This window comes from Nyctibius grandis, chromosome 1, assembly GCF_013368605.1.
Source record: "Nyctibius grandis isolate bNycGra1 chromosome 1, bNycGra1.pri, whole genome shotgun sequence".
NCBI classification, from domain to species: Eukaryota; Metazoa; Chordata; class Aves; order Nyctibiiformes; family Nyctibiidae; genus Nyctibius; species Nyctibius grandis.
In genome coordinates, this window is record NC_090658.1 from 69,876,111 (window position 1) to 69,903,463 (window position 27,353).

Genomic DNA, 27,353 nt, shown 5'->3' on the forward strand with positions numbered 1-27,353 from the left:
ATGAGCCAGCCGCCTGCAGGGGGCGCCGCCGCCGAGCCTCGCCTCCATCCCGAGGGCAGCAGCGGGAGGAAGCAGCAGCGAGCCTCCTCTCCGGCCAGGGTCCGCGATAACCCCCCGCGCCCGCCGCCCGCAGCCGCCGCCGCCTCCCGCGTCCCGGCCGCAGCCGCCAAGGCCGCCTCGTCGCGGCCGCCGCCGGGCCAGGCCCCCAAAGCCGCCCGCGGCCGCGCCGCCGACAAGCCGCCTCGCGGCGCGGGGCCGCCGGGAGCTGTCCAGCCCGGCGCCGGTGCTGAAGCGCCGCCCGCCTCTAGTGGGAAAGCCGCCGCCGAGGAGCCGCCTCGCGCCGCCGAGCCCGCCGCTCCGCGGGCCGCGGAGGAGGCGCCCCCTGCAGGAGGCAGCGGCGGCGGGGGGGAGCGGGAGGGGGCGGTGGCGCCGCTGCAGCCGCCACCCAAGCAGTGGCGGGGTAAAGCGGGGCGGTCTCCGCTGAAGGGCGCGGGGGAGGCGGCCCCGGCGCCTCCATCTTCCTCGGGCGCGGTGAAGGGCCGCGGGGCGGCGGGCGGCGGCGGGTACTGGAAGGAGGGATGCCTGCAAAGTGAGCTCATCCAGTTCCACCTCAGGAAGGGGCTGGCGGCGGCCGCCCAGATGCAAACCAAGGGCAGCAACCACAGCAGCAGCGGCAGCGCTTCCTCCGCCTCCGCGGCCGCCGCCCCGGCCGAGCATCCCCCGGCGGCCTCCGCCTCCTCGTCCTCTGCCATGGCGGCGGCCGGGGCGGAGGGGCTGCGGCAGGACGAGGCGGGCGGCGGCGGCAGGAGCGGCGCCCCCGAGGGGGCCCTGAGCCCGCAGCTGCAGGAGGAGATGCAGGAAGAGATGGAGAAGCTGCGGGAGGAGAACGAGAGCCTCAAGGTGAGGGGCCGGGATGGCGGTGACAACGCTGGGGGGCCGGGGCGGTGGCGGGCGCGGGGAGGGAGCCGGGGCCGGGCGGGGGCCGGGTGGCCTCCCCACCACCCGCGCCGGGAAGGGGCTTCCCCGCCGCCCTCTCTCTCAGCACTAACGCTGGAGGCAGAGTTAAGATGGCCCTGTCGTGGGGTGTGCAGGCAGTGGCACTTCTCTGCTTCCTTGCGGTGCTTTTAATGAGCTGGGTTGTATTTAGCTGGCGTCCCTGCGGGCAGGAGCTCCATTTTGGCCGCCTTCCCCTATACGTGCTGACATTTGGGCTTTTGACCCACCTGTTGCATCCCTGTTCCCTTCTCGCCCCGGTGCCAGAATGAGATAGATGAGCTGAGGACAGAGATGGATGAGATGAGGGACAGTTTCTTTGAGGAGGATGCTTGTCAGCTTCAAGAAATGCGGCACGAACTGGAGCGAGCCAACAAGAACTGTCGAATCCTTCAGTACCGGCTGCGCAAGGCTGAGCGCAAAAGGCTCCGCTACGCCCAGACCGGCGAGATCGACGGCGAGCTCTTGCGCAGCATGGAGCAGGACCTCAAGGTATGGACGTGAGCTGGTGTCAAGGGGAGGGAGCGCCTCAGATGGAGACACGGTGCTCGTGACTCAGGCGTTTCCATCTGTTCTGTTATACACTGTGCACCCAGTGCATCTCATGGGATAGCAATGGTCAAGCTTACCTTGGTCATAGAAGCCCTTCAGTACGTAGGTAACGTATTTTCAACTTTAGTCCAATCATTTTTTGTGAAGTTAATGTGCAAGAAGTGACTCAAATACAAATTAGGATCTAGAGGTTTTGGATCTTTTATGATGAATGCAAAACATACCCTATCACTGCACAATTAAACCAGCCTCACTGATTCGTCCCATTGACTTTGAGCGGATTACTGTACTCTTCCGTAAAGATTTCAGAGGACTGGTAGATTGAATACTTGCAGAGTCACAACAAAATCCTGACTCCCTTGGTGTCAGTGGAAAAACTGCTGTTATCTTCACTGAAGGCAGGGTTTTCCACATCCACCTGAAACCACAGACACATCAAATTTCATTGTGTAATCAATGGTATTTAATCCATAACATCTGAATGAACCACAGCCCATTGTTGAGGAAAAGTTTCAGTCCTTGTTTAAAGATTGTTGTTGGTAAAATATCCATCATCTCCATTCTAGTTTGGTCCTGTTACAAAAATAACACCTTTCTTGCGCTAGTTGTAAGTTGTTTAATTTCTACTTCCATCCACTAAACTTCGTTAAGGCTCCTACTTAATCAGGACTCCTCAACTTTTTTCAGTTGACTGGTGTCCCTCCATTTCTCATGGAAGTACAGACCTCTGTAGAGTAATATTTATCCTCTGTATAGGACTAGTTACCCATGGCTTGTTGGATTCAGTGGACTGCAGTTGAAAATGCTAATTTAATACATGATCAGGAACAAGGTCATTCTTAAAACTTCTTTCTGATAAGTATAATGGATTGAGAGTCTGTTATTCCCAAGCCTGGTTTGGAGGCTTGGATCATCTTTTCTGAAAATTTTCCAGCTTTTCATCATTCTTATTAAAATGTAGACACCAGTCGAAGACACATTCCAGTAATTTTCTCACTAATGCCATTTAAAATGCCAATATCCTTCTCTGTATTTCTATTTGGTATTCCTTTCCTGTGCATATTCAAAACCCACATTTGCTGTTGTGGCCATGACAGTTCTGTAAGCACAGCTGTTCACATGGCTCTTGACAAAGCAGTGTCTTCCTAGTCAGAAGCAAAATGACCCCTTTGTCAGGGCTCAGGTGGAATTGCTGATTGAAGCAAGGGACATTGTGCACACTCAGAATGATGATGCTTAGGTGAATAGTTGAGATGTGCACCTTTGCAGGCAGATTTTGAACGTAAGCCTTCATGTCTCAAGTGAATGTTGTGATTCCGGCTTATAGAGTTGATCTGTTTGTTGGCTCAATGTTACTCTATATTAGCAGGTAATACATGCGCAGGGCCTGCGAGGGAAATGGTGAGGGCACCTCTGGTGAGGTGCCTGCCTGCCATATAGGAAATAGCAGCTAAGGCCTTAGGTTGAGCTAGACAAAGGGCTCACTTTTATTAGGATTTCTCCCATGTCTTTCCCAATAACCATGCAACTGACTATTTGAAAGGAGTAGTGTTTTTGCAAAGCATTCCCACAGATCATGAATGTGTTCTGCTTTGGAGTAGGGATGAACACCTAACTCCAAATTTCTGCCTGATTGAATTCTGAGTGCTGGCTAACCATAATTGTAACTCACGTGCAGTTCTCTGTGGTGTTCCCGGGGCCTCTTCTGAAGAATTTATATCCAAAATAACATTGTCCTTTTTGCACAGGTAATATATTAGAGGACTTAATCCTTCAGAGATACAGCCTTGCATTTAGCTGCATTAAAATGCATCTTGCATAAGTAAGTCCCATTTCCCATATGATCTAGAATGCTCTGTAGGATTTCTCTGCATTATTTGCCACTCCACCAAATCTGGTGTCAAAAAATCACTACCAGTAATGATTTTGTTATTTGGTTGTATTTCCTGACACGGACTGTATCTATGGACCGAAGACAGATTCTGATAGGATGCTGTTAAAAATGTCCCCTATGATTTTCCGTTTACTTTGGTTGGACAACCAGATGAGCAGTTTAATACTGAGTGTAGGAAAAAACCATCACGATACAGCCCTGTGGTGTGATTCGCAGCTCATCCTGCAGTCTCTTTGGAGTATGGTTATAATTGAAATTCCTCTCCACTCTCTCTTCCTGTTGGGCATTACGTCTCTTGAGCGTGCGTGCAGTGGGGGAGGTTATTGAATGATCTTGTGCTACACTGCGGTGTTGTATCTGTAATTCACACACACTGGGTTTCTTGTCAGAGGAGGCTGAGTCACTAGCTGCTGCTGCTGTTTTCTGATAGATCTGATTCTTCTAGACTGCTTGCTTGCAATTACTATCTTTTTCTTTAGAGTTTTAGGATGTCAAAGAGAGTTCTAGTGAAAGCCACAAAGGATAGCTCTCTGAGAACCCCTAGCTAATGCTAAGAAGGATTAATTATACTTCCCAACGTTCTAAAAAAAGCAGGAAATTAGGCTTTTCAAACTATGTGTCTAAATCACCATCATAACAGCAATTAGTGTATATTTAAATATTTTTGGTGCATGATTATAGTTTCTGGTGGTTTCACAAAATACAATGCAAGTGGCTTGAATGGCAAAATCTCACTACTTTACATGAAGAAGAGAAATTAGATCTTGACATGTGCCTTTTAACTCTTATTCCTGTGAAAATGTGTTACAAAAAAAAGAAAAAAGCAAAATCTCAGTGTGCATTTTCATTTAAAATATTGGACATCATTTGAGTGAACACAAGGTCCGTAAAAATCTTATTTGTTCATATTTTATTCTTTAAATTAACCAATATTAGTAAATACCAGATATTTAGATGAACTGTCCATGAAGGAGAGAGAAACTAAGAGGGTCAAAATAAAGATGTGTCTTTTTGTGGTCCTACACAATGCACAGGTAGGGTAGGCTTGGAGAAGGTGGGACCTGCCTTCAGATGCTTCTGCATGTCAAGTATTTGAAGGGCATATGCCTTAGTGCATTGAAAAACATAAACTAGCAGTGGTTGAGAGAAAATAGATGCTGCGCTGTCTCCAGGAATAATGAAGGTCCTGTTTTACTGTTGATATACAGAACCTAAGAAGGAATTGTGGTTTAGTGTCTAATGTGGTTTCCAGTGAAGTCCATAGGAATAATACACCATTTTTGGAAGGAATCGGTTTGAATTTGGAATTATTCAGAATTCTGTCTGTGGATGTTCTTGCCTACATCTTTCCTTTCATACCACTTCCATCAAAACATCCAGTATTAACCTGTAAATGGTTGCTTAGGCATTAAGCACTGCAGCAGGAATTCTTTTTTTTAATCTGTCTTTTGAAATATCGTTTCATGTAGGTTGCAAAAGATGTATCGGTGAGACTTCACCATGAGTTAGAAAACGTGGAAGAAAAACGTACTGTAACAGAAGATGAAAATGAAAAATTAAGACAGCAGCTTATAGAAGTTGAAATTGCCAAACAAGCACTACAGAATGAACTGGAAAAAATGAAAGAGGTTAGTGTTTCTATTTACTTCTACACAAAGTATTTGAAGTTCTCAAATTCTTTTTGCTGATGTAACTGGTTTTCTTCCTATAGCTTGTTTTGGGGGCACAAAATATGTCAGGCAAAAGTTGGGAGTTGCTGAGAGTGCTGAAGTACAGCTTGGTGATTGGGAAGCTGAGAACAAACTAAAATATTCGATGTTTCCTAGGTGAAACAGAAACCAAACTGTGGCTTTGTTTTTTCTATACAAAGAGGGAAATGTGAAACTGATGGTAACAGAGTTCAGAGGCTTTGAGACATTGTATTTACGTTAAGATACATGCAGAAAGAGTGCTGAAGGGAGTCAGAGACATCTAACTTTGCAGATGATGTTTACATGGTTTTAGATGGTTTTTACAAAGACCAGTATTTTTCCCTTGCTAACTACTGCTAGGGACTGGCAGGCACACTGAGGCTGGGGGTATAGCCACTTCCCCATCTTGTTGACTCATGCTCTTTTGGGAGTATCGGAGAGTGAGAGACTCTACCTGGCCTTTCAGTCTAAGTATAATTTTACATTATATCTAATTCATCTTCAGAATTACTCCATTTGCCATTATATAGATGGGAGATACTGTGCCATTAAGTAAGCAGAAAATTGTATTACAGCAGTAATAGCCTGGCCGACAGAGATAACAAAGCATGCAGTAAAAAGAGAAACTGTTGACTAAGAATGACTTCTCAGAGCAGATTTTAGAAACAGCTCTCCAGTCCAGTGTTTAAAATTCAATGAATGCCACTGATTTTCACTTTTAGTAATATTCCCTTGCAGGAATACCAATGTCTGCTTTCATCTTGTATGAAGCAGAAGAGATGTATTTCAGTTGTTAAGAAAGGCAGGAAATTTTCAGTTGTATAAGTTAATAGTATTTTTAGGAACTGCAAGTACTTACTTTAAGTGATGTAGTATTAAAAATATTCATATGTTTTCTTTACAGGAAGTGTATTTCAAATGTGTTAGTAGAGGATAAACAGGTGTTTTTTTCCACCTTCTGCTGCTTTTCCAGATAATTGCAGATTTGAAAAGGGCATGAAATCTGAGCCTTACTCAGCTTTGCTCTCCTCTGCTGGAGACTTTCTTCTGTTTTCACTCTGGTTTCTGCCATCAAATACAACTTGGTTTCCAGGACCATCTTCTTTACAATAGTATGATCTTTCTGTAATTATCCTTAAAATTTGTTGTTGAGCTTGGCTTTACTCCTAATTTTCCATTATTCTTTTCAATTCAGACTCTACTTTCTTGCAGATTCCCATTTCTGGATCCTTTCCTCCTGCCCTGTGATAGATTGTACCACAGGAGGCTTCTTTTGCCTTGCTGCTTCTTAGGGATCTTCAGATTACAACTAAGTGTAGTGGCAATTTAATAGCTTACGCTCTTTGGGAGCTATGTACCTGCAGAAAATTAACCCAATAAATAGGCTGCTTTGCCTGATTCTTCCCTCTGGCCCACTATGCTGAACTATGGTCCTGCTTCTCTCATACTGCTCTCCTCTTCTTTCTTCAGCTTAGGTGTTTGCCCCTTTCTGTCTTTGCTCTTGGTAGCAATGGAAGGGTACTTGAGACTCCGGAAGGAAAGTGTCATGTTTAAGCTAGGGGCTCTTCTACACAACACTGTTTTCATGAAGCTGAAACAGATGGATGATTCCCATTGGCACAAAATGGGGGCACTGAGCCAGAATGGAAAAATGCAGTAAGATTTTACATCAGAGCTGAGGTGGAGTGGACAAAGAGTCAGAAATACATCCTTACACTGAACTGGAGAGGAGAACTGCCATGCCCAGTCATTATATGCGTCATCATAATTAGGCAGGAGTTTTCATTTATGTATTTCAAACAGGCTACTGAGTCCTTTTCAGGAGGAGAAGGCTGCTTTTCAGGCTAGGACTTTCAGCACAGCATGAGGGAAGTTGGAGGATGGTTGAGGAGGTGCAAGTCAGAGAAAAGCAAATTTGAAGTGAGGCTAAATTATTATGCACTTTGCAAGCATGCCATGACTTGGGGGACCAATGGAAGGATGCTGGTGAAGAATACTAATTCTTACAAATTTGAAATTTAGAATCTGTGAAGAAGCTATGAAAATGTTAACATGAAACAACCATGAAAGCAACCCAAAGCAGTATGAAGTGCATTAGAATTTTTCTGTGAAAAATACCTTTTCTTCTTTGGCAATCGGAGGTTTCATGCATCTTAAATGTCATTGTCAGATGGTCATAATGTTAATTTTCTGTTTGCTTGTGAGTTATTTCCTCCAGTTTCATGGGTTTACAACCCTTTCTCATTTCAGTACAGCCATTATAACCAATGGGACCTCCTGCTTAAGAAATTCTACTTTGCATAAATAGGAATGCAGAGTCAAGACCTTTTGTCTGGATTGTGATCTTCACTTTATTGAGCTTAGAATTAATGTGAGAGTTAATCTCCAAAGACAATGAAATATTTTTATTTTACAGCATAAGAACAGTGCTCAGAGTATGTAATGACTGATTTCTGTACTTTTATGTCATGAAATGTACTGCAAAAACACAAACCTTCCCATTTTTCTTAAAAACTATTTATGTATAATTGCCATGGGAAATTTGTTCTCCTTTTATAATGAACAGTGTGAGATAGCGAAGAATGGTTAAAAGACTTAATAGAAAATGTTGGAGGCAGAGGCATAGTTTTTTGTTAGGTAGTTCCTAGAGCAGGACCAAAGCCAAAGTTCTGCTTGTATAGATCCTACATGGTTTTAAAAAATATAGTAAACTTGACTACAAACATGTATAAAAGATAAATGCTAGCAGATGTGTTTGTGTAGACAAATCTAGAGTCCTCCAGTGAACATTTGGGTGAATATAGACTTGTGAATGTATTTGTCCATTAATATAGAGGGATAGTTGCTGTTTACTTTCGTTGTTTGGAGCTTTTGAAAAAAATAATTATTATATATTCCATGACAAACGGAAGTTGTTGTTGATGGCAGCAGAAGCTTGCAAGCATTTGGAAGATGTTCCAGTAAAGTGTATGTTTTCTATCAGTTACTCTTACGTGCAGTCCCCCAACCTGCAGCTATTTCATTTAGTGTTATTCCTGCATGTGTCCACACAGAAACACAAGATTTTTCATCCACGTTGTCAATTCTCAGAATTTATTTGTAGCAACTGCTGCTGGTTTGCTCTTTGTTATTATCAATTGTAATGCTTTTGGGGAAGCTGAGAACAAACTAGAGAAATTGTTTCCTAGAAGAAAGAGAAACCAACTGTAGCTAGATGTAATTTTTTCATATGTCAAAAATTTGTTAATGAGTTGGGTTCCTTAGCATGTTCATTAATTTGTTGGTAACTGTTTGTTAAGGCCTAGCTAAGTCTTGTAGAGCTTTTCGTGATCATAATGTGAACTAAGAATTCATTTATTTGCTATAGCTACGTAGCTTTAGACGGTTTGTTGTGAGGCAAATGAAGTAGGTGGAAAATATGACACATGTGTTGGACCCTAGGCTTTACAAATCCTCATTGCAATGCAAATCTGTAATTGCAGGAGGCACAGTGTTTTACAGAGACATATGTCTTTACGGATAGAAATAGATTGTTCTCCTAGTGCTCCAAGCCGGGCAGATGCAAGACAGCTCAGTTCTTACAGACACATTAGGGTGATGTTGTCGAGCTACCATTTTCTTCTTCTAATCATAGGTTATCAACTCAGGCGCAGAGCTTGCGATAACCGTGGCTACATGGCTTGTGAACCAGAGGTGTCTTTTGTCCCATGAGTTCAGACTGCACACAGAGGAGTTTATGCCTCTCTACATGGGTCCATGTTTTGCTGGAGTGGTACCTCTCTTGTCAGTCTGTCTGTTTTGTATGCTGCATGGAAATGGAAGAAGGAAGCAGAGTCTGGGGAACTGGGCACTGGAGCCAGGAGGAGCAATCTGAATTCTGTTCCTGATTTTGATACTAACCTTCTGTGGGACCACAGGAAAGTAATTATACTTTTCTGCTTACTCTTCCAACCTTTGCCTGCCCTGATTATGTAACCTGTGGACACTGATTAGCTCTCCATACATCTCTGAGTGCTCAGGCTGCACAGAAATCAGGAGGGTAGATGGAAATATCACAACATAAGCTGCTGTAAAAAAAAAACAACACAGAATCTAACCAACAACCCCCCACTACCACCGCCCGCAAAAAACAAAGACTGGAGAGCTGTGAAAAGACCTGGTAAGGGATGATCCTGTCCCAGTTCCCTTGATCACCAACATCAGCTTGTCCAGCACGTCTCCTTGATAAAAATCTAGTGCCTCTCCTTTCTCACAGCCCTTTCTCTCTCTAAGCCCCCTCTCCTGCCATTTAACCACAACCACTTATTTCCAGTTTTTCTCCTATAACTCACAAAGTCTCCAATTCTCCATGTTCTCTCTCTCAGTCTTGATCCTGTGTCTGTTTATTCTTTTCTTTTTTTTTTTTGGATGTGTCTTGTAATAATTCCTTTGCTTGGCTGTTTTTCCATCTTCTGGTCCCTAAGTCCCAGTCTTATCCTTCTCCCTCCCAGTCTCTCCTTCCCTTCATCCTTCCAGCTCTTCATCAGCGTCCAATCTCCCCTCTGGATTTCAAGTCTGTTCCAGTCCATTTTCCTCTTATTCTACTCCAAGTATACTATCCCCATTTCTTAGTTACAGCTTCTCTCTTCTGCGAAATTTGTGCTTTCCCCCTGATTCTTTCACACTCTTATACAAATCTGTCAGCTTCCTTGGTTTGTTCTGTTCCTTTCCTTGTTTCCAAGCCTTAGCTCTTCACTTTTTCATCTGGACTGAGAGCAGTGGAGGATCACTCACTGTACTAGGAAACAGCACTTATATCACTGTGAGCACTAGGAGAAAAGGTTTCTGGTTCTAATGCCTAGCCTCAGCTTTGTCTAGACCTGCATGGAACAACAATTGCAGGACTAGTTAGGCTTTGCCTTCTGGCCTGGAGCTGGAACATAATCTATCAGCTGGAGAAAATGTGCAGATTGATAGCTGGGGTGGGAGAGGATGTGTTAGTTTGTAAATACAGAATTTTCATCAATTTCTGGTCAGCTCCAAGAACTAATTACCTGGTCATGTATAGGAATGGGGAGTTTCTGAAAGGTTACTGTTTGGCCACTCATGATTTGGACGAATTAGGAAAGTATGAGGTATATATCATACACAGACACAAAAATGTTCCAGAGCACAGGCACAGTGGAACTTCTCAAAAGAACAGTTGCTAGAATAATTTAATATAAGCAAACCAGGATATTCTCTTCTTGGAAAGAGCTGAATAATTTTGCTGAAATTTTCCAAAATACTAACAATGTTGATAACATATCCTGAGACCAATGCTTAACATGGAAAATCTGCAACATCTAAAATGTGGAAAGGTTGTAAGGAACTGGAAACAGGTCTCATAATGGGTGGTAGTTTCCAGCATTTCCAGTAGACAAGGCAACCATATCCAACAGCAGCATTACATTTTTGGATGCCTTCAGAATCGAAACTTTCTTGTCCACTATTTGTCTTGGTCACTTATCTCAGGGTCTTAAACTTCACCATCTCGCTGTCAGGACTGCCAGTGCTACCATTGGCCATCAAACCCATGACCAATGCTTCCTTATTTGCAAGAGGTCCATCAGAGTGATTCCCACAGTTGGCTTGTTTATCACCTGTGGGAAAAATTGTCTTCAATCCATTGCAGAAATCATGTGACTACTTCTAGTTGTCTAAAAAACGCTTCGTCTGTCTCCTCTCATTCATCAAATGGTCTGTAGAAGATAGCCCAAATGATGCCACTTATGCTTCTCTGTCCTCTGGTTCTTACCCATAGCTTGCATCTGGCCCATCACCCATTACAAGGCAATGCTACATGCAATTGAACTGCTCTTTTGTGTAGAGCACAACCCTCCTTCCTCACCTTTAGAGTTTGTGTGAATCCATGGCTGCACTCCGGGCATGTGAGCTATCCTGTCATGCTTCTGTGATCCCAGTGAGGTCATAGCTCTGTAACCACATGGATTTCTAGCTTCTGTTTGTTTCCCATGGTACATGCACACAAGTCACTGCAGATGGATACTTGGCTGTGCTGCTTTGAAAGGGAAAGTCTGAGCCTCCTGATGCATACTGTCTCCCAAGCACCTCCTAATTGCACCTCATGTTTTCATTTCTCCTCAGAGTCTGAGCTTCCTTTCAAACAGCTGGTAATGGAGGGAGTAGGGACAAGGTAGAGAGATGAGATGAGATGCTAGTACGCCTGCTGATGTAGCTGATCAGCTTCACAGGATCAGTGTAGTAAGAGGTCCTCTTCGAAGAGTTGCAGTAATTTACTTGCTCCTGGCACCAGATGGCAGCAGGGGAGGATTTAATCAGCCTTTCACGAGCCTGTTTCCTTCCTGGGTCTTTTGGAGGACACAAAGTCTCCAAGTCGATCAGCAACACTTCTACTAAAAGTACCTTTAAGCAGAGGTTTTCCATGATCTGGAATCTCAGTTTGTTGCCTCATCAAAATTCAGTTTGCTTTGGTGAAAAGAACAACAGGATAATGAGGAGGCTTTTTAAAAAAGAGATGAGAAACAAGTCTCTGCCTGAGTTTATACAGGAAGAAGCAAAAAAGTCCTCTGTCTCCAAGCCCAGCTTAGTGATTCTTTAAGCGTCACATCCCCGCGGATGCAGAACCCCCAGTTACTTCTATCAGACTTGCTTATGTGAAATTCTGTTACCTTTGGTATCCTGCCCAAATATTTTGTTCCTTGAAAAACAGTACTCAGCAGGGATGCTATTCATCGTCTGTCAGGGTGTGACTCTGACATCTTTGCTCCGAGCACACTGTGATTTCACAGTGAGCAGGATAAGCACAGTTTGCTTCAGTTTAGTTATTTGAATATGAGAAAAGAATCATAATAGAGAAAGAAATTAATTTCTGTTACAGAATCTGTTGTAGTAATTATCTGAAAATGTCATGCCATAAACAGGAAAAAAATTATGTGCATTTGAAAAGTAGTTTACACTTAAGCCTCATAAAATTTCATTTTAATTATGTATCAGCAATCCACATGAGACATTTGCTTCAAGACAGTTTGTCAAAACCGAAAATAAACAGCCTAATGGTCAATAATAATATAGCTCCAAAACATATGTAATAAATAGTGAATGATTTCAAAAGAATAAAACTCCATAAATATCTTATTGTGAAAAGGTTTTGTGAGTAAAGATGCTTTGAGGGGTTTTTTTTTTTCAGAGAGTCATTGAAGCTGGTGTGCTGCTTTGTGGATTCCTGTTGACTTGTCTTAAAATTTGCAAGGATGTGTAAAAGGAGAGGCAGATTTGCTTGCTAATAGGGAAGTAATAATGAAAGACTGGCAACTGTAGTGAAAAAGAGTGTAACTGAAATATCTTTAGAACAGAAAATAATTTAGCTATCACAGAATAAAGTTACGTTTGATCAATGCTTTTGAATCTATAAACATAATGCTGCTGCTCTGGTTTGGTGGGGGCATGGGAGTTCCTTCCCTGTGGCAGAATGTAACCTTGTTTTCCTTCCTTTCTGCGATGGATATCAGCAGCCTTAGATTTGCAAGTTCTCTTGTCAAGTTGTTATTGACACTGCATACAGTCTCTGGGTAAAATCAGAGTCTCTTTGCAGTAAGCTCCATTTTAAAGAAAAAAAAAGTAATGACCGTATTAAAAAAACCTAACCAGGACAAAGGCACAGAATAAGAGCTGTGCCTTACACAGCTCTTATTACACAAAGAAACTCAGTGTTATAGAAAGGACATGAGTCCCTACATCCTGGTCTCAAGTCAGCACTTGAGACCATTTTTTGCTTGGATCATTCTTTTCAAAGTTGTTCTTTGCTACAGAATTGCTTCCATTAGTCAAAAACTATATTTGTAAAGTAAATCAGGCTAAGGAAGAGCCCACAGGCAGCCAAGTGATTGCTACCAGATCCCTCGGATGGTTTTGGTCTGGGTCAGCTACCACTGCTTCAGTGCTTGGGCATGATTTGGGGGTCTAGCCTGCGTCAGAGCTCATTCCTGATTGACAGTTTGGATGTGATCCTGCTTGTTTGGAAGGAGGCTGTAGGGAAGTTTAGCTGTATTGTCATTTTAGCTGAAAGGAGACTGAATTGTGGAGTGCCAATTGGCATCAGGTCCTGAGAACAGTCCCTGACCATTTCATTTACTACTGTAAAAACTAGGCAAAGGGTCTCTGACTTGGTATGGAGGCAGATGAGATGGCAGATGACACATGGAACAGCAAGTCCAGTCCATTGCTGCCATGTGAATTCCTACTGCTGAGAATTACTGGCAAGGGGCAATCGCCACTGGTGACAAAGCCAACACAAGTGGCATGCCCAGCTCTCTGTGGGAGTAATGTACAGTGCAGTAACTGTGGCTCAGGTGGTGGATGGTAACTGCTTACCAGAGAAAATGATTTGTGAGCATGAACTCACAGTGTGACAGGCTGGAAAAGATGTATCTCTGTTGCTACAGACTTTAGGGTATGACTTCCTTGAGATCCAAACGAGAAAGAAGGCCTTTTATAGCTCATTACTGACTTCCAACTATCATTTTATTTGTGCCCATTTTGTAATTTTTGTCAGGTCTCTGGAATTTTTTGTATGACACTTTGTATGGTTTGCTTAGTTTCTTAAAGACAGAGATTGCACGGTAGAGAGGACAAATCCGAGCTCTTTGTACTGCTACAAAAGCATGAATGGGAGTATAGAAGTAGGCCACGATTCTCTAGATTTAGAGGAAATCCAGATGACTTTGCAAAATTGCTTTCTGTCAGCTGGAAGGCTTTGCGGAGGCAGAACAGAGATGTTTTCTAAGTGCTGAACCAGAGGTCTAGATACATGTTTTTTGTATGGAATCAATATACATCAAATGTCTTAATCTTCCTGGAAGTGTCATGAAGGCTTTGATGAATAATAGTAATACATGATTTCTTCCCCTTATACCACTGTGTTTGGTCCACTGTGTAAGTGCACTAGTCCCTTCAAAGAAACACCTGGAAAAACAGAGCATTTGTAATGTGCTGATGCAGGTCAAAGCTGAGCTTGTTTCAGATTGAAAGGAAAATTACCATAGCTTTGTTACTCTTTCGCGCATGTGCTCGCTGCTGGCTTCAGAGCTGTCTTTCTCATAGTCTTAAATTGAGTTCTTCAGCAACCCCACATGAAAAAAATTTCTGTTTACATTCTCTGGTGCTGCTAGCAAGTCTACAGTTAAAAAAACAGGGCACTCTGTAGCCTGGTAGATTTATTAGTTATTCTGCACATAGAATTTCCCAGTGCATCTTTCAGGTGCCTGTGTTGCTGATGGCTCTTTGGCAGAGCCTCACAGCCCTAGGCAGTTTGTTCCAGCTTGACGAGACTAAGCAGAAAGTAGCACCATGGAGGTAAGCACTGTCCTGTGTTTCATCTGAACTCAGCTGCCAGTGTGAGGAAGGAGAACCTTCTTCTGTCATAGTACAGATGGCTGTTCTGGAGCATGACATGGGCCCTCAGGGATTAACCTCAGTGCAGTTTCCAGTGTAAAAACAGGTGAAAGAGACTGGCAAGACCTCAAATGGGAACATAGACAACAGAGCCATATGCAAAAAAACTACCACAGAAATTGCTGTATTTACTATTCAATATATTACTCATTACTTCTTCAGAATGATGGTTCTGAGAACTTGAGTGGCTAGCATAATTCTTACAGAATCAGAAAAGCCAACTGAAGCAAGTATAGCTTCTTTATGTGCTGCTATATATGAATCTTGACCTTCAAGTAGTTCTTGAAAGAGAGAAAATATGGTTTGATGATGAGTATGCTAATGGCTCATAGTAGGATGCAAAAGATGTAGTGTGATACTCTGGGCTTTTGATTGGACTGTAAATCTTGGTTCTTTTCTTTCAATGTTGTTGCCTAAGCCATCTTTTTTTCTCCCCAAAAAAAGAGGCAATCCAACTTAAATGTTTTGTTGCAAATGCTTGATAATGTCTCTTGTGTTTGTTTACAGTACACTTAAAAAAATTGTGTAGTATGATAAGGCTATTGGTTTCAGTGTTGTGAATTTTTGAGTGGTCCGTCCCAGTGTGCAGGAAGTCAAGTAAAGGTGGTCCTAGAGAAAAGTAGGACCCCTGTCCAAACATACAGGGATGGGGTTAAAAAAGCCAAAACCCACCTGGAGCTGAATCTGGTGAGGGACATTGAAGGGTCAAAAATGAGGGCTTCTACAGGTATTTCAGCAGCAAAATGAAGATGAGGGAAAATGTGTGCACACTGGTGAATGGTGCAGGGAATCTTCTTTGCATTGGTCTTAACTGGTAAGACCAGCCTTCAGGAATCTGAGGCCTCTGACATCAATAGGGAAGTCTGGAGCAAGAAAGACTTACACCTGATGGATGATGTATGGTGTATGTCACTGCATGTTAAACAGAGATGAGTCACTTGACAGGGGAACACCCAGCTATAGGGTGTGCTGGGCTCTGGGATCAGCCCAGCTGCTCTTCCGAATTGTGTGGAATCAATACTAGCCAGGAACAAGAACACCAGGCTTTTGATGTTTGTTCACTAAAGCCTGGAGGTTTATTTTTCACTTACTGCAGTGTTCATAATACCAAGAAATGCAACCCCCTGGCATTTTAGCACATTCAGGTTTGATACACTCCGTAGTTAAGAGTTCCAAGCACTGCATTTCTTACTTTGAAGTAAAGGACAGTGGATTAAAATTGTAGGTGTTCAGGTGTGTTTGTTTCTGTTGAGATGTTTTGACACATTATGTGATTTTTTTCTTCCCATTGCTAGTATTAACAACGGCATATATCAAGATGTGTAGAATGAGACCTGTGGGTATCAGTTCTATTTTGTTTTATCTGATCCTGGTTGTATGATTGTGTTAATTGGCTTTGGCTATCTCAGAAATGAATCCAGGTTAGGATAATAACCAAGCTCTTTGCTTAGGTCACAGATGAGTGCTTGCACTTAGAAGGTGTTTGCCATGCATCTGTTTCCATCAGTGTTGTGTTTAATGAGAGGCTTCTACATCCCTGTAAAGCATGACTGATAATGACATCCAACTGGCCTAATTACCAAGTGTTTTATATTACAGGCTTGGCTGAATTATTTTAATTTTTACAGATGACAGAAGTTTAGATCTTTGATAAATGACTAATTAGAAGCACCAGTAACAGTGCCCCAGAAAGAGTTTTGAACTGGAACATTGTTTTGATGATACATATAGATACGCTCAAAGGTTCAGTTTCCTTGTAGTGTGCTTCTAGGAGTATTGTTGCTGAGTTCCCAAACTTTGGTCAGGTTTCATGCATTCAGAAATTATGAGGCCAGGACTGTATGATATGATCAACCACTCTGGCCTCCTGAATAACGTAGGACATAAATATCCCCGGTTATTTTATTGAAATTGATGCCTACTTTTCAGAAAATGATGCTGGTCTGTGTTAAAAATTGACAGCTAAGAGCAGTCTACCAAATCTCTTCCTGAACTGTCCCGGGAACAGTTAAAAATTTGCATCTCCCTTGTCATCTGAATTTGCTGAAAGCTAGTTACCAGCCAGGAAAAGTATGTTCTTACTACCACGCTAAATTCAAGAGTCCAGCATCAATGCTCTGTTGTTTTTTTTTTTTCAGTCTGCATACTTAGGGTTGATAGCATTTACCTATCTAAAAATTAAGCATTTAACCTGAGTTAGGAATTTGGCCTCCCTCAAAGGAGAAAGACGGGCACTGCTTGGAAGTGATTCATTACACTTGTCTGAGGATGGTTTGACCCTGTGGAGAAGCACATCCCTTTCTAGCTAGTGGTCAGCGAACCTCAGTTTTGTCATCTACATCCTAGGACTAAATTAAGCCCTTTGGTCACAAAATTACACTTGGACATTATTTCAGCTGATTATCCTGTATGACCCTGTAGTCTTTTTCAGAGATGTGGCTTTTCAAGAGATCTTCTCTGTTCTCTAGGCTGTTTTCCTGTTGTCTTAGTATAGCTTTTGCTCCTTGTTCTTACATATGTATCTTCATATTTAGTCATATTAAAATAGATATTATTTGATTGCATCAAGGTTTATATCAGTGGCCAACCTTTTCAGTATTTAATATTTCTCCAACCTTTACTCCACCTGCAGTCTTTATCCAATATTATTTTATGTTTATTGCAGGCAGAAGCAAAAAATGTTAATTAGTGTAGGACTAGGAATTGATTCTTGCGTAACCCCATTAGGACTGCTGTGGCATTAATTTGCAGGTGATTTGCCAGTTCAGTGACATTTATGATAAATGCTGAAGAGTTGGATGTTTGTTCATGATAGCTAGTTAAAAATGCATCCCAGTGTTCAAATATTTATAATGAGCTAAAGACTGTCAAACTTCATTTCAGAATGAGATTTTCAGATTTCTAGCAAAGGGCACCTTTAAATAACAGTCTTAAGTCAACCTCTACTTGAAGGCTTTAAGTCAGCCTAAGACCCACAGCCCCTTCACTTGCTGGGAATAAGCATTTCCCTTAAGAAGCTGAGCATGTTTTGTTTAGGGGGAAGAGTCATCATTCAGGATGACTGATGCACGGGGATCAGTCACAGGTCTTCTGAGCCTTTTGTAGTCAGTGAAGCCGCTGGACATTCTGCTCCAGCCAGCGCTGCAATATTCTCCTTCCCCTCATCTCCATCTTTGCATGGTCGAAATAGCAGGAAAAGCACTGGGTGCAGGCTTATGGGAGAGCAAACTGGTACCAGAGTGAGAAAGGTAGGTGTGGGGATGTCCAAACTGCTAAAATGTCTTCCTTCCATTTTAGCTTTTGCCTCCATGTTTTTTTTGGTTTTTTTTTTTCAGAGCACCTTCTTTATATGAGCTGCTGAACAAAACTGAGATTAAAACTTAGATTCAATTTGTGGCAGGATTACACTGGCATAACTTCAGAGCACTGCAGAGTCTGATCCTCTGTTTTCAATAACCTAAGCTCCCAAACACCTTTGAAACTTCTCCATATGTTGTATTACAGAAAATATTTTTCAGCCAATTTACAAATGACTAGCTTTACAATAGAACTTTCCCAAGTAAACACAGACAAAAGAAGAGACGAAGAGTAATAGAAGACCCCTCCTTATAGTCAGAGGACAGAGTGGTGATTGCTGACATGTGAGAGATGGATTTCTTTCCCCTGTTAACAGAAAATCTTCTGCTCACTGCTCAGGCTTCTAGACCAAGTGCAGATTTCAGAATTTTTCCTACCTTAATTCATCTTAAATTTTTGCATCCTCTCAAACAAACTCTAAAATCCGATTTTTTGCTGAGATGTCCCTGTAACTGGAAGTGTTGTCCAAGGTGCACAGTCTCATAGGGTGAGCTGCAAAGCTCCTTTCTCTGCTGTGTGCCTACAAACCTACACAGATGTGTATGTTCTTGATGCCATCCTACCCCATGAATCCAGGTGAGGGACTGTAGACCTGTCTGCACACTTAATATAGCTCTTCAGTATGAAATGAGCTTGAATGCAGATGCACACGTGTGATGAGCCCACAACTTAGCCGAACTGGCTTCTATGTATATTTCCAGCAAGCAGCATAGAGGTGCACACTGTGTGCAGAATCATTCTTATTTTCCTTCTCATTACTTTTCATTTTCAGACTAACCTTCTTTGTTGGGATATGGTAACTACGCTTTGGTTTATATATATGCATTTTTGTAACTAAGGCAATGAACCTAATCTGGTTGTTTGCACTTTCCCGTTCTCATGAAAATTTCTCTTCTAAGAAGACTAAAAAAACTCTACATGTGATAATAAGTATGAGGAAGAAAACTCTTTTTCGATTTGGCAAAATCTCACATGTCTTTAATTCATAATTGCCATATCCATGTCTGTGACTGTGATTATTGCTATTGTTATGTGGTGGTGTTTTGAACTATGTTGAGATACTGTCTGTCATACTGGCAGCCCCAGATAAAGACTGGGACAGTGTGTTGTATTAGGCATTGTGCAACCTGTGACAAAAAGACCGACTCTTTTCTCCCAAAAAAGACAAATGGCTGAGCTGACAAATAAACAGCAACTTAGGAAGCCCTAGGAGACAGGTTTAACTAGCATCACTATGCAACAAAATACCTTATTCCTGCACTTTCCCTCCAAAATATTCACAGTGTTCTGAGATTTGCTTTTGCATTTCAGGATTAGGGAGCCAAGTGTAAGCTGACCGTGATTTCTGCATCCAGAATGAGGCCTAGTAGTGCTGGGGAACAAAGCATGTCTAGCTCTTCCACCTTTTGAAAGGTTCAAATGGCAGGAGACCTCTTCCTCTTCAGAAAAGTTGCTTCCACTGTTTTATGATATCCTGGTGGATGAAGGAGTGTTATAGGGGCTCTGTGCACCCATAAGTCCCTTTACGTGTCAGGAATTCCTCCTGTGGTTGCCTAGATTTTTAGATCATATACCCCTAGATCAGGCTTGAAATAATCAAACCTAAGTGTCTTGAAAAATCTTGGTGTGTTTTGCTTAGGGCTTCTTTATTAATTGCTGAGAGATTTACAGTAGCTTAGGATCAGGTAGCAAGAATATGAGTTCATTTTACAGCTTTCCTACTCAGTGGAGTGTGATGCTATTATTTCTGCATTGTGCTATTCTCAGAGTAGATTTTGGGTCTTTTTACGCCTGAGAAGCACTGAGCATCACAGGTGATGTTAGGACTGCACATTTGGCTTGCAGTTTAGGGCTGGCAAGAGAAGGATTATACCATCTGGTCTTGAGAAGTGCTTAGCATCTCCAGGAAGACATTGGATCGATTCCAGTGAAGGTCACTGAAGAAATGATGCTGCTGAACATCGCAACACAATTGCCCATTGCATGTCATCCAGTGTATACGAACATTACCTGTGATCTTATCTAGACTGTGGAAACTTCTCAGCATTGCCAGAACACACATGCAGCCCCATGTGTGCTGGCTACAGAGAATGCTAGAATAGTCAGGTCATACTCAGTTTTACCTCCTAGTCTTTCAGAGGTAAGCAGAGATTATACAATGTAATGACACATGCCCCAGCTGCTGGTCTTATTACCCCTAGTGCTGTTGCAATATTTCATTAGGGAGCTGGGTCTGTTTAGCCTGGAGAAGAGAAGACTGAGGGGGGATCTTATCAATACAAATACCTTAGGGGCAGGTGTCAAGAGGATGGGGCCAGACTCTTCTCAGTGGTGCCCAGTAACAGGACGAGGGGCAACAGGCACAAACTGAAACGTGGGAAGTTCCGTCTCAATATGAGGAAAAACTTCTTTACTTTGAGGGTGACAGAGCACTGGAACAGGCTGCCCAGGGAGGTTGTGAAGTCTGCCTTCTCTGGAGATACTCAAAACCCGCCTGGACACGACCCTGTGCGATGTGCTCTAGGGGAACCTACTTTGTCAGGGGGTTGTACTAGATGATCTCCAGAGGTTCCTTCCAACCCCAACCATTCTGTGATTCTGTGATTAGTACTTGAGCAGTTTAGCAAACTCTCCATTGTAGAAACAGTATTATATGAATTTTTTGCTTATTTTCTCCTGCAGGTGGGTAACTTGGTTCAAGGTTATTAAAACTGTAAGGCTGTCTGGTAAGCATTACTGATCAGATAGTGCAAAAGCAGTCTTATGTTTGTCACTTTTACCTTTGTCTTTTTTTAACTCATAATCATTGAATAGAGTGAACTGAATATTATTTTAAAAATTATATAGAAGAAAAATTATCTGAGCCCAAAAATTACCCTTCACAACAAACTCTCAAAACCAATTCTAGAATGAGGGGCAGATTTTTTTGCTATAGTTCGAGAAAACAGCAGAGGTGACTTTTAGTGGCACTACAGTTTGTTTTGTGGTACACTGTGGGAAAAGGATCAACAAGTGGAGAGTTATATTAAAAGGTGATTAAACACAAAAATTTTTTAACAAACAGATTTTGTACATGAAGGTGGCTGAATCACTCACTGTCCCTAACATTGGTCTAACATTTGTCAGTATGTCAAAACAAGCAACATGCAGACAGTTTTAATAGTGTCTAGTCGCAGGCATTATATGAAGATTCAGTTGCAGGAGCCTGGGTTACTATTTTTGCTTTTGCCATATGTTTACTTGACCTTTTTTTTTCCCTTTTTCTGTTTTGCTTTGATACTTCTTTTCATTAGCAGCAATAAATTGTTTAATGTTGAAAATTGGATTGGAAGAGTGGACTAGTACAGGGCTTGAGATAAATTATAGAATGAGTAGCCACTGTAAATTGTGAAATGTACCTCTGAAAAAACTCTCCAAAATTTATTATTTATAGCAGGATATGCTGCCTGGATATGTGGCATTCTTTGTTCAGTACGAGTGTTGCCTCAGTGCCCTAACACAATGTTATGGGGCACTGTGATTTTGCAGATGTTATATGTCAGCTGAGATGTGCAAGTAGGATCTTAACCTCTAGTGATCAGAAATTGTCTCATGGTGTTTTTCACAAGAAAAGAGATCATACCAATTCCAGCTGGGCCTAATCCGCTTACCCAAATTATCCTGCTAATTGAATTGTGCATGTTCTTCATTGCTTTCTTCTATAAAATGGTGTTGCTAAACACCATCATTTGTTGGTGAATAATACAAGCTCCATGGATGGTTTGTTGTAATTCAAGTAGAGCAGAATAGAAAGTAGTGCCCAGTCACTGCATAGCCACAACTACTGCTGTAATTAAAATGTTGCTATCCTGACTACCAAAAGGAACTTTAACACAAAAGATATTGAAAGAAAGGAGAAAAACAGATTTTTCATTTTATGTTAAACCCTTGAAAATATTTTTTGCGCTCTTTTTACAGTTTCTCTTTTTTTTTTTGTCATGGGGAACTTTTTTATATCTCTCATATTCTGAAAAGTTGTAGGATATACAAGAAGTTGCAATTCAGCATTTCAGAACCTCATTATATCTAGAGAGATGCTGAGCTTGGCAGGGTGCATAGAAGTCATTTAGGTAATCAAGCAGAAATACAGTTTAACTATCTCTTAGTTATCAGTGGGTGGCATTGGCAAGAATCTGATGCAAGGAGAAGTTTGCAGTTTTGCTAACTGATTTGAAAAGGGGCTTTTCAAAGTGATAATACGTAGTGGTATAATCAGTGGTAATACACAGGAGGAAGCTGTGCCTCTGAAAGTTTAATGCTTTATAAATTTGCCAATTCAAAAAGAAAAACAACAAAAAAACCCTTCAACATGCACGTACCATTTCTGCAATACGGTAACTGATGGGTGACCCCGGAGAAGAAGCATTTTGTTTGTAGACTGGATCCCAAAGTTTTTGGCTTTATTTTTAAAGGAAAAGTGAGTTACTTTAACTATTTTTTGTGTCTTTTATGGATTCTTTTAGAATTCTGTGATTCACAGCTATCCAGCTATCACAGCTAAGATGCTAATGATCTTTGGTTTTATTGTTTTGTCTATTGAAAGCATTCAGTGTTTCCACGAGGCATAAAAATTTTAATTCTCGTACTTGGTTGATCCATCTATGAATTTTATTTCTGATTCTGAATCTGAGGTGATTTTTCTTAATTATTGCATAACCCTCTAGTGAATTTAAGCAAAGAGCCTCATGGGAAATCATCTCTTGTGGTTGCTCAGATTTATATGTGAGTCATTTCTATGGCATTGACGTTTACTTTGGTGTGAGCAGTCTACGAGCTTAGTATTTCTTACAGGGGGATGATCTGCAGAAAAAAGACAACAATTGGTACCAGCAAGTGAACAGTGCACAGGGTCGTTATGTATAGCGTACTTACCCACTGTACTCTGCTCCTTGAAGATTATGAGCATATTTTAATTCCCCCTGTATGGAGCTGGATTCTCCCCTGGCTGGTGCAGGGAAATGCATGTCTCTCAGCGGCACAAAGGATCCTTCTACCAGAGAATAATCTCAGAGTGAGATGGTGTTGGTTGTATCACTGCCTTGCCTCAGGGCCTACGTTTTACCTGGGGAGCATAAAAACTGGGAACAGCTGCAAGTGGGATGTTATGTATTAACATATTCTCTCGCTCGCTTTCCTCTCTCCTGCTGTTTTCTTGATGATCTGTATCGAGTGTTGACAGTGGGATGGTTGCAGTTGTTTTCCACTGCTGCCACTTGCCCACTAACAAACTTTCTACTGTCAGCAATTACGAGATTTTTGCTGGATATGCTAGTAGGCTTTCATCCCAATGCATCCTGCTCTAAAAGCAGGAGTTTCTTTTCTACTCACTTTGTCTACGTAGCAGGTGAGAAGTCACCAAAGAAACTTGCTTACATGGTGGTGTATACGTGTGTTTGTGTGGTGCTGTTCTCAAGCTAATATGCTTTGTTTCTCACTAGGACTTTGTAGTCCAAGCAGTTTTAAATTGTATTTACTTGAATATTTTCTGAAAACAGAACAAACCTAGCTACCAGATCTATGTGTGAGTTTGTCTACAGTGTATGCCTACAGAGGTGTGACCGCAATACGCTGCAAGCCTGAAGCCTGTGGGTGGGACACAGAGAAAGGTGTGCTTGTAGATGTACACTCAAGACAGCTGACGGGATCTCAGTGATGCTGTTTTGTGTAGCTTGCCTACCAGAAAGGCTAAGGCCACATGTCTGGCTAGATGTGTCTTTAAGTGCCTTGGCCCCATTAGGGTTAATATCAAATGGGCAATACTGAAGCTGGGTTTCACTGTTTGCATCAGCTTTCCCATCTGTAAGTTACCACTTGGAATACCTGCTTTCTTACCTCTCTTGTCATGTGTTAAACATTCATTACGCACTAGTCTTAAAATGTGTTGAATAAAAAAGGTAACAGACTGATTAAACCAATACTTTACTTGTACAACATTGCTGTGTCATTTTTGGGCAGCTGTGTCTCCCCTCTGTATTTGGTATCTCAAGGATTAAAAGAAATTAATTCCTTTATAGTTGCATTTGACTTGCTATGTTTTAAAAGAATGACTGAGTTATATACCTCTTTAGTAAAATATTCAGTGCATCTCGTTTTGTTGTTGTTGCAGCAATCACTGAAAAGAAGAGGGAGCAAAGACCTACCAAAATCAGAAAAAAAGTCACAGCAGACACCAACAGAGGTACGTTGTAATAATGTTAGCCTGGATTCTCATGTGGAGGCTTAAGGGACGCTATGGAAACGGTGTGCATGATTTGTAGATTTGCAGTTTGCTCTTTGTTTTCCTGTATGCTGTGAAACAGAGAGCTCTTACTCCAGATCTGCAGTCAGACAACACTGTGTCAAGGACCACCTAAACAAACCGCAGGTGCTGCAACAGAACCCACCAGCTTTCATGTACTCTATGTTGTAGGCAAAGTGTAAATGGGAGCACCAGTGAAACAAGATTATAGGCCCTTTGTGTGCTGACTTCAGGAGTTTTGAACACTGTAAAGTCTATTACAGTGTTGCATGCCTAGAAAATATAAGGATTTTTTACAAGTCCCCCACCCCTACAACGTGCTTTCTGGTGACTGTGCAAACTTCAGTTGCAAGTAAAATAGCCTGTTTCCCTCTTTTAAATTTAAGTATTTATTTCCCTCTCTTTAATTTATTGATCAGTGAAAAAATGATTGCATGAAAATCTCTTAGTATCTGAAGCTATGTACCTGTGGTTGTTGATCTTGCAATTTAAGACCGTCCACTGGAGGTCTCCTGTTTTACATGAAGTTTCTTCAAATACTTATTTTTCTTTTTTCTAAGGAGGACAATGAAGACCTGAAATGCCAGCTACAGTTTGTCAAAGAAGAAGCAGCCTTGATGAGGAAGAAAATGGCTAAGATCGATAAAGAGAAAGACAGATTTGAACATGAGCTGCAAAAATATAGATCGTTTTATGGGGATTTGGACAGTCCCTTGCCAAAAGGTGAAGCAGGTGGGCCACCTACCACAAGAGAAGCTGAACTCAAGCTTCGATTGAGACTTGTGGAGGAGGAAGCTAACATTCTTGGGAGGAAAATAGTGGAACTAGAAGTAGAAAACAGAGGACTGAAAGCAGAGCTTGATGATTTAAGAGGAGATGATTTCTCAGGGACAGCTAACCCGCTCCTAGGAGAGCAGAGTGAATCCCTGTCAGAATTACGACAGCATTTGCAGCTAGTAGAAGATGAAACAGAATTGCTGAGGAGAAATTTAGCTGATTTGGAAGAACAAAACAAGCGCGTAACAGCTGAGCTGAACAAGTACAAGTACAAGTCTGGGGCCCATGAGAGCTCTAGACACCATGATAATGCCAAGACAGAGGCGTTACAGGAGGAGCTAAAAGCTGCGCGAATGCAGATCAACGAGCTGAGTGGCAAAGTCATGCAACTCCAGTATGAGAACAGAGTCTTAATGTCCAACATGCAGCGCTATGACTTGGCCTCTCATCTTGGGATCCGTGGCAGTCCCAGAGACAGTGATGCGGAAAGTGATGCAGGAAAAAAAGAAAGCGATGATGATTCTCGTCCCCCTCACCGCAAAAGGGAAGGCCCATCGGTGGGGAAAGCGACTCTGAGGAGGTACGCAACATTCGGTGCCTGACACCCACAAGGTCTTTTTATCCAACACCATCCGGGTGGCAGAAAAGCTTCACTGACAGGCAGCAGATGAAGGACATTCGCTGTGAAGCTGAGCGGCTGGGCAAGACAATAGATCGCTTAATTTCTGATACGAGCACCATCATCACAGAGGCGAGAATTTATGTAGCTAATGGGGACCTCTTTGGACTGATGGATGAGGAAGACGATGGCAGCAGAATACGTGAGCATGAGCTTCTTTACCGAATCAACGCACAGATGAAGGCCTTCAGGAAAGAGCTCCAGGCTTTCATCGACAGACTCGAAGTTCCAAAGTCTTCGGATGATCGAAGTGCAGATGAACCTTTGTCAGTGAGTCAGGTAGACTTTTACTTATTACGGCCTACAGGTAAAAAGGCTCTGCCAAGTGAATTAAGCCTCAAATTTGATGTATGGCACATGAAAATTCTTTATTCTAGACAGTGGACAAAAATTGCTATTTCTTAAATTATTTTAAATCCTCATTTGGCCATATGAAACTTTATTCTACCAATGGGGCTGTTTGTGAACAGTGAATAAGTCTGGTCTCCTGGAAATTAAAAGAATTATACTCTAGGAGGTGGAAGATTTTACTCCTTTCTGGCTTTGCAACTGCATTTGCCAGAGCTGTGCTTCATTGCCAGGAAAGGCAGTGCAGACAGCGTTTTTGGCACATAAATGAACATGATTTTTTGCTTAGTGGTTGGGTTCCTGTTAAATGAATAAAAAGAAAATCCTATTAATTTTAAACAGGAGGAAACATTAAATTTCCAAAATTATAAAGAATATGACAAGCCACAGAGGAAAATAAACCATGCAAATCTATGTTATAGAGTAACAGAGCCACGCGGTAGTGTGAATATTGGAATTGCTGTAACTGATTATATGTTGTTGAAGGTGTATGGGTCACTGCTTACATGCAGCAGTGACTAGCATCTTTTCTGTAGTTCATTTTTCTGCAGAATTGTTCCAGAGAGGTTTTGGGGAGCAAATTCTTTGCTGACTCAAGATCTTTTGCCATGAAAAATGAAAATTACCTACCCTTATCTTATCATGCAATCCCATAGTTGGCAAATCTTGTTATTGCTCATGGTATTATCCAATGTTTTAGTAAGTATCTTGCTGTGTTAATTTACTTTGTGCATTCCTGCTAGTTTGCTGTCAAAGTAGTTGCCAGGTGAAGCTGAAAGCTATTATTTCTTATTCCTATGCTGACTAATGAGTCTTTTGTTTCCTTGTATCAGAAAGTCACAGACGCAGTGAGTTTAAAGCTAATCAATTACTATACATGTACTGCATGAAATCAAACAGAAATGGCATTTAGCATGCTCACTTTATGATCTAGCAATAGCTCTGAGCTTGTAGAGCTCCCATTAGCTTAAAAGCAGAGCACTGCATGGGCTTATACAAATTTAAAGCAAACTAATTAGTATTTTGTCTAAATAAATTACAGCAATAGTTAAATTGCACATTTCAGGGCTTGACCATGCAGAACTCCTACTGAAGTCAATGGGAAATGGGCACTTGGTCCCTCCACAAGCATAGTCTGATTCACTATTTATTTTGTGTAAACTTTGGACTTGCTATTCCATTAATGGACTGTTCTCTTTGTCTTTGTATTTACTTTCCTAGATGTTCCAGCCTATCATTTTACTTATTCTCATCCTTGTATTATTTTCATCCCTTTCATACACAACGATATTTAAACTTGTCTTCCTTTTTACACTGTTTTTTGTACTGTAA

The 27,353-nt window shown here is 41.8% G+C and overlaps 1 protein-coding gene across 1 annotated transcript; it reads left to right on the plus strand.

The window, feature by feature from the left end:
• MTCL3 (MTCL family member 3) lies at positions 1 to 27,353 on the plus strand. Its single transcript, XM_068405056.1, is given in 8 exon segments — positions 1 to 900; positions 1,261 to 1,485; positions 4,909 to 5,067; positions 24,086 to 24,157; positions 24,778 to 25,546; positions 25,549 to 25,952; positions 26,855 to 26,869; positions 27,243 to 27,353. Coding segments are annotated over 8 exon segments (2,655 nt in total).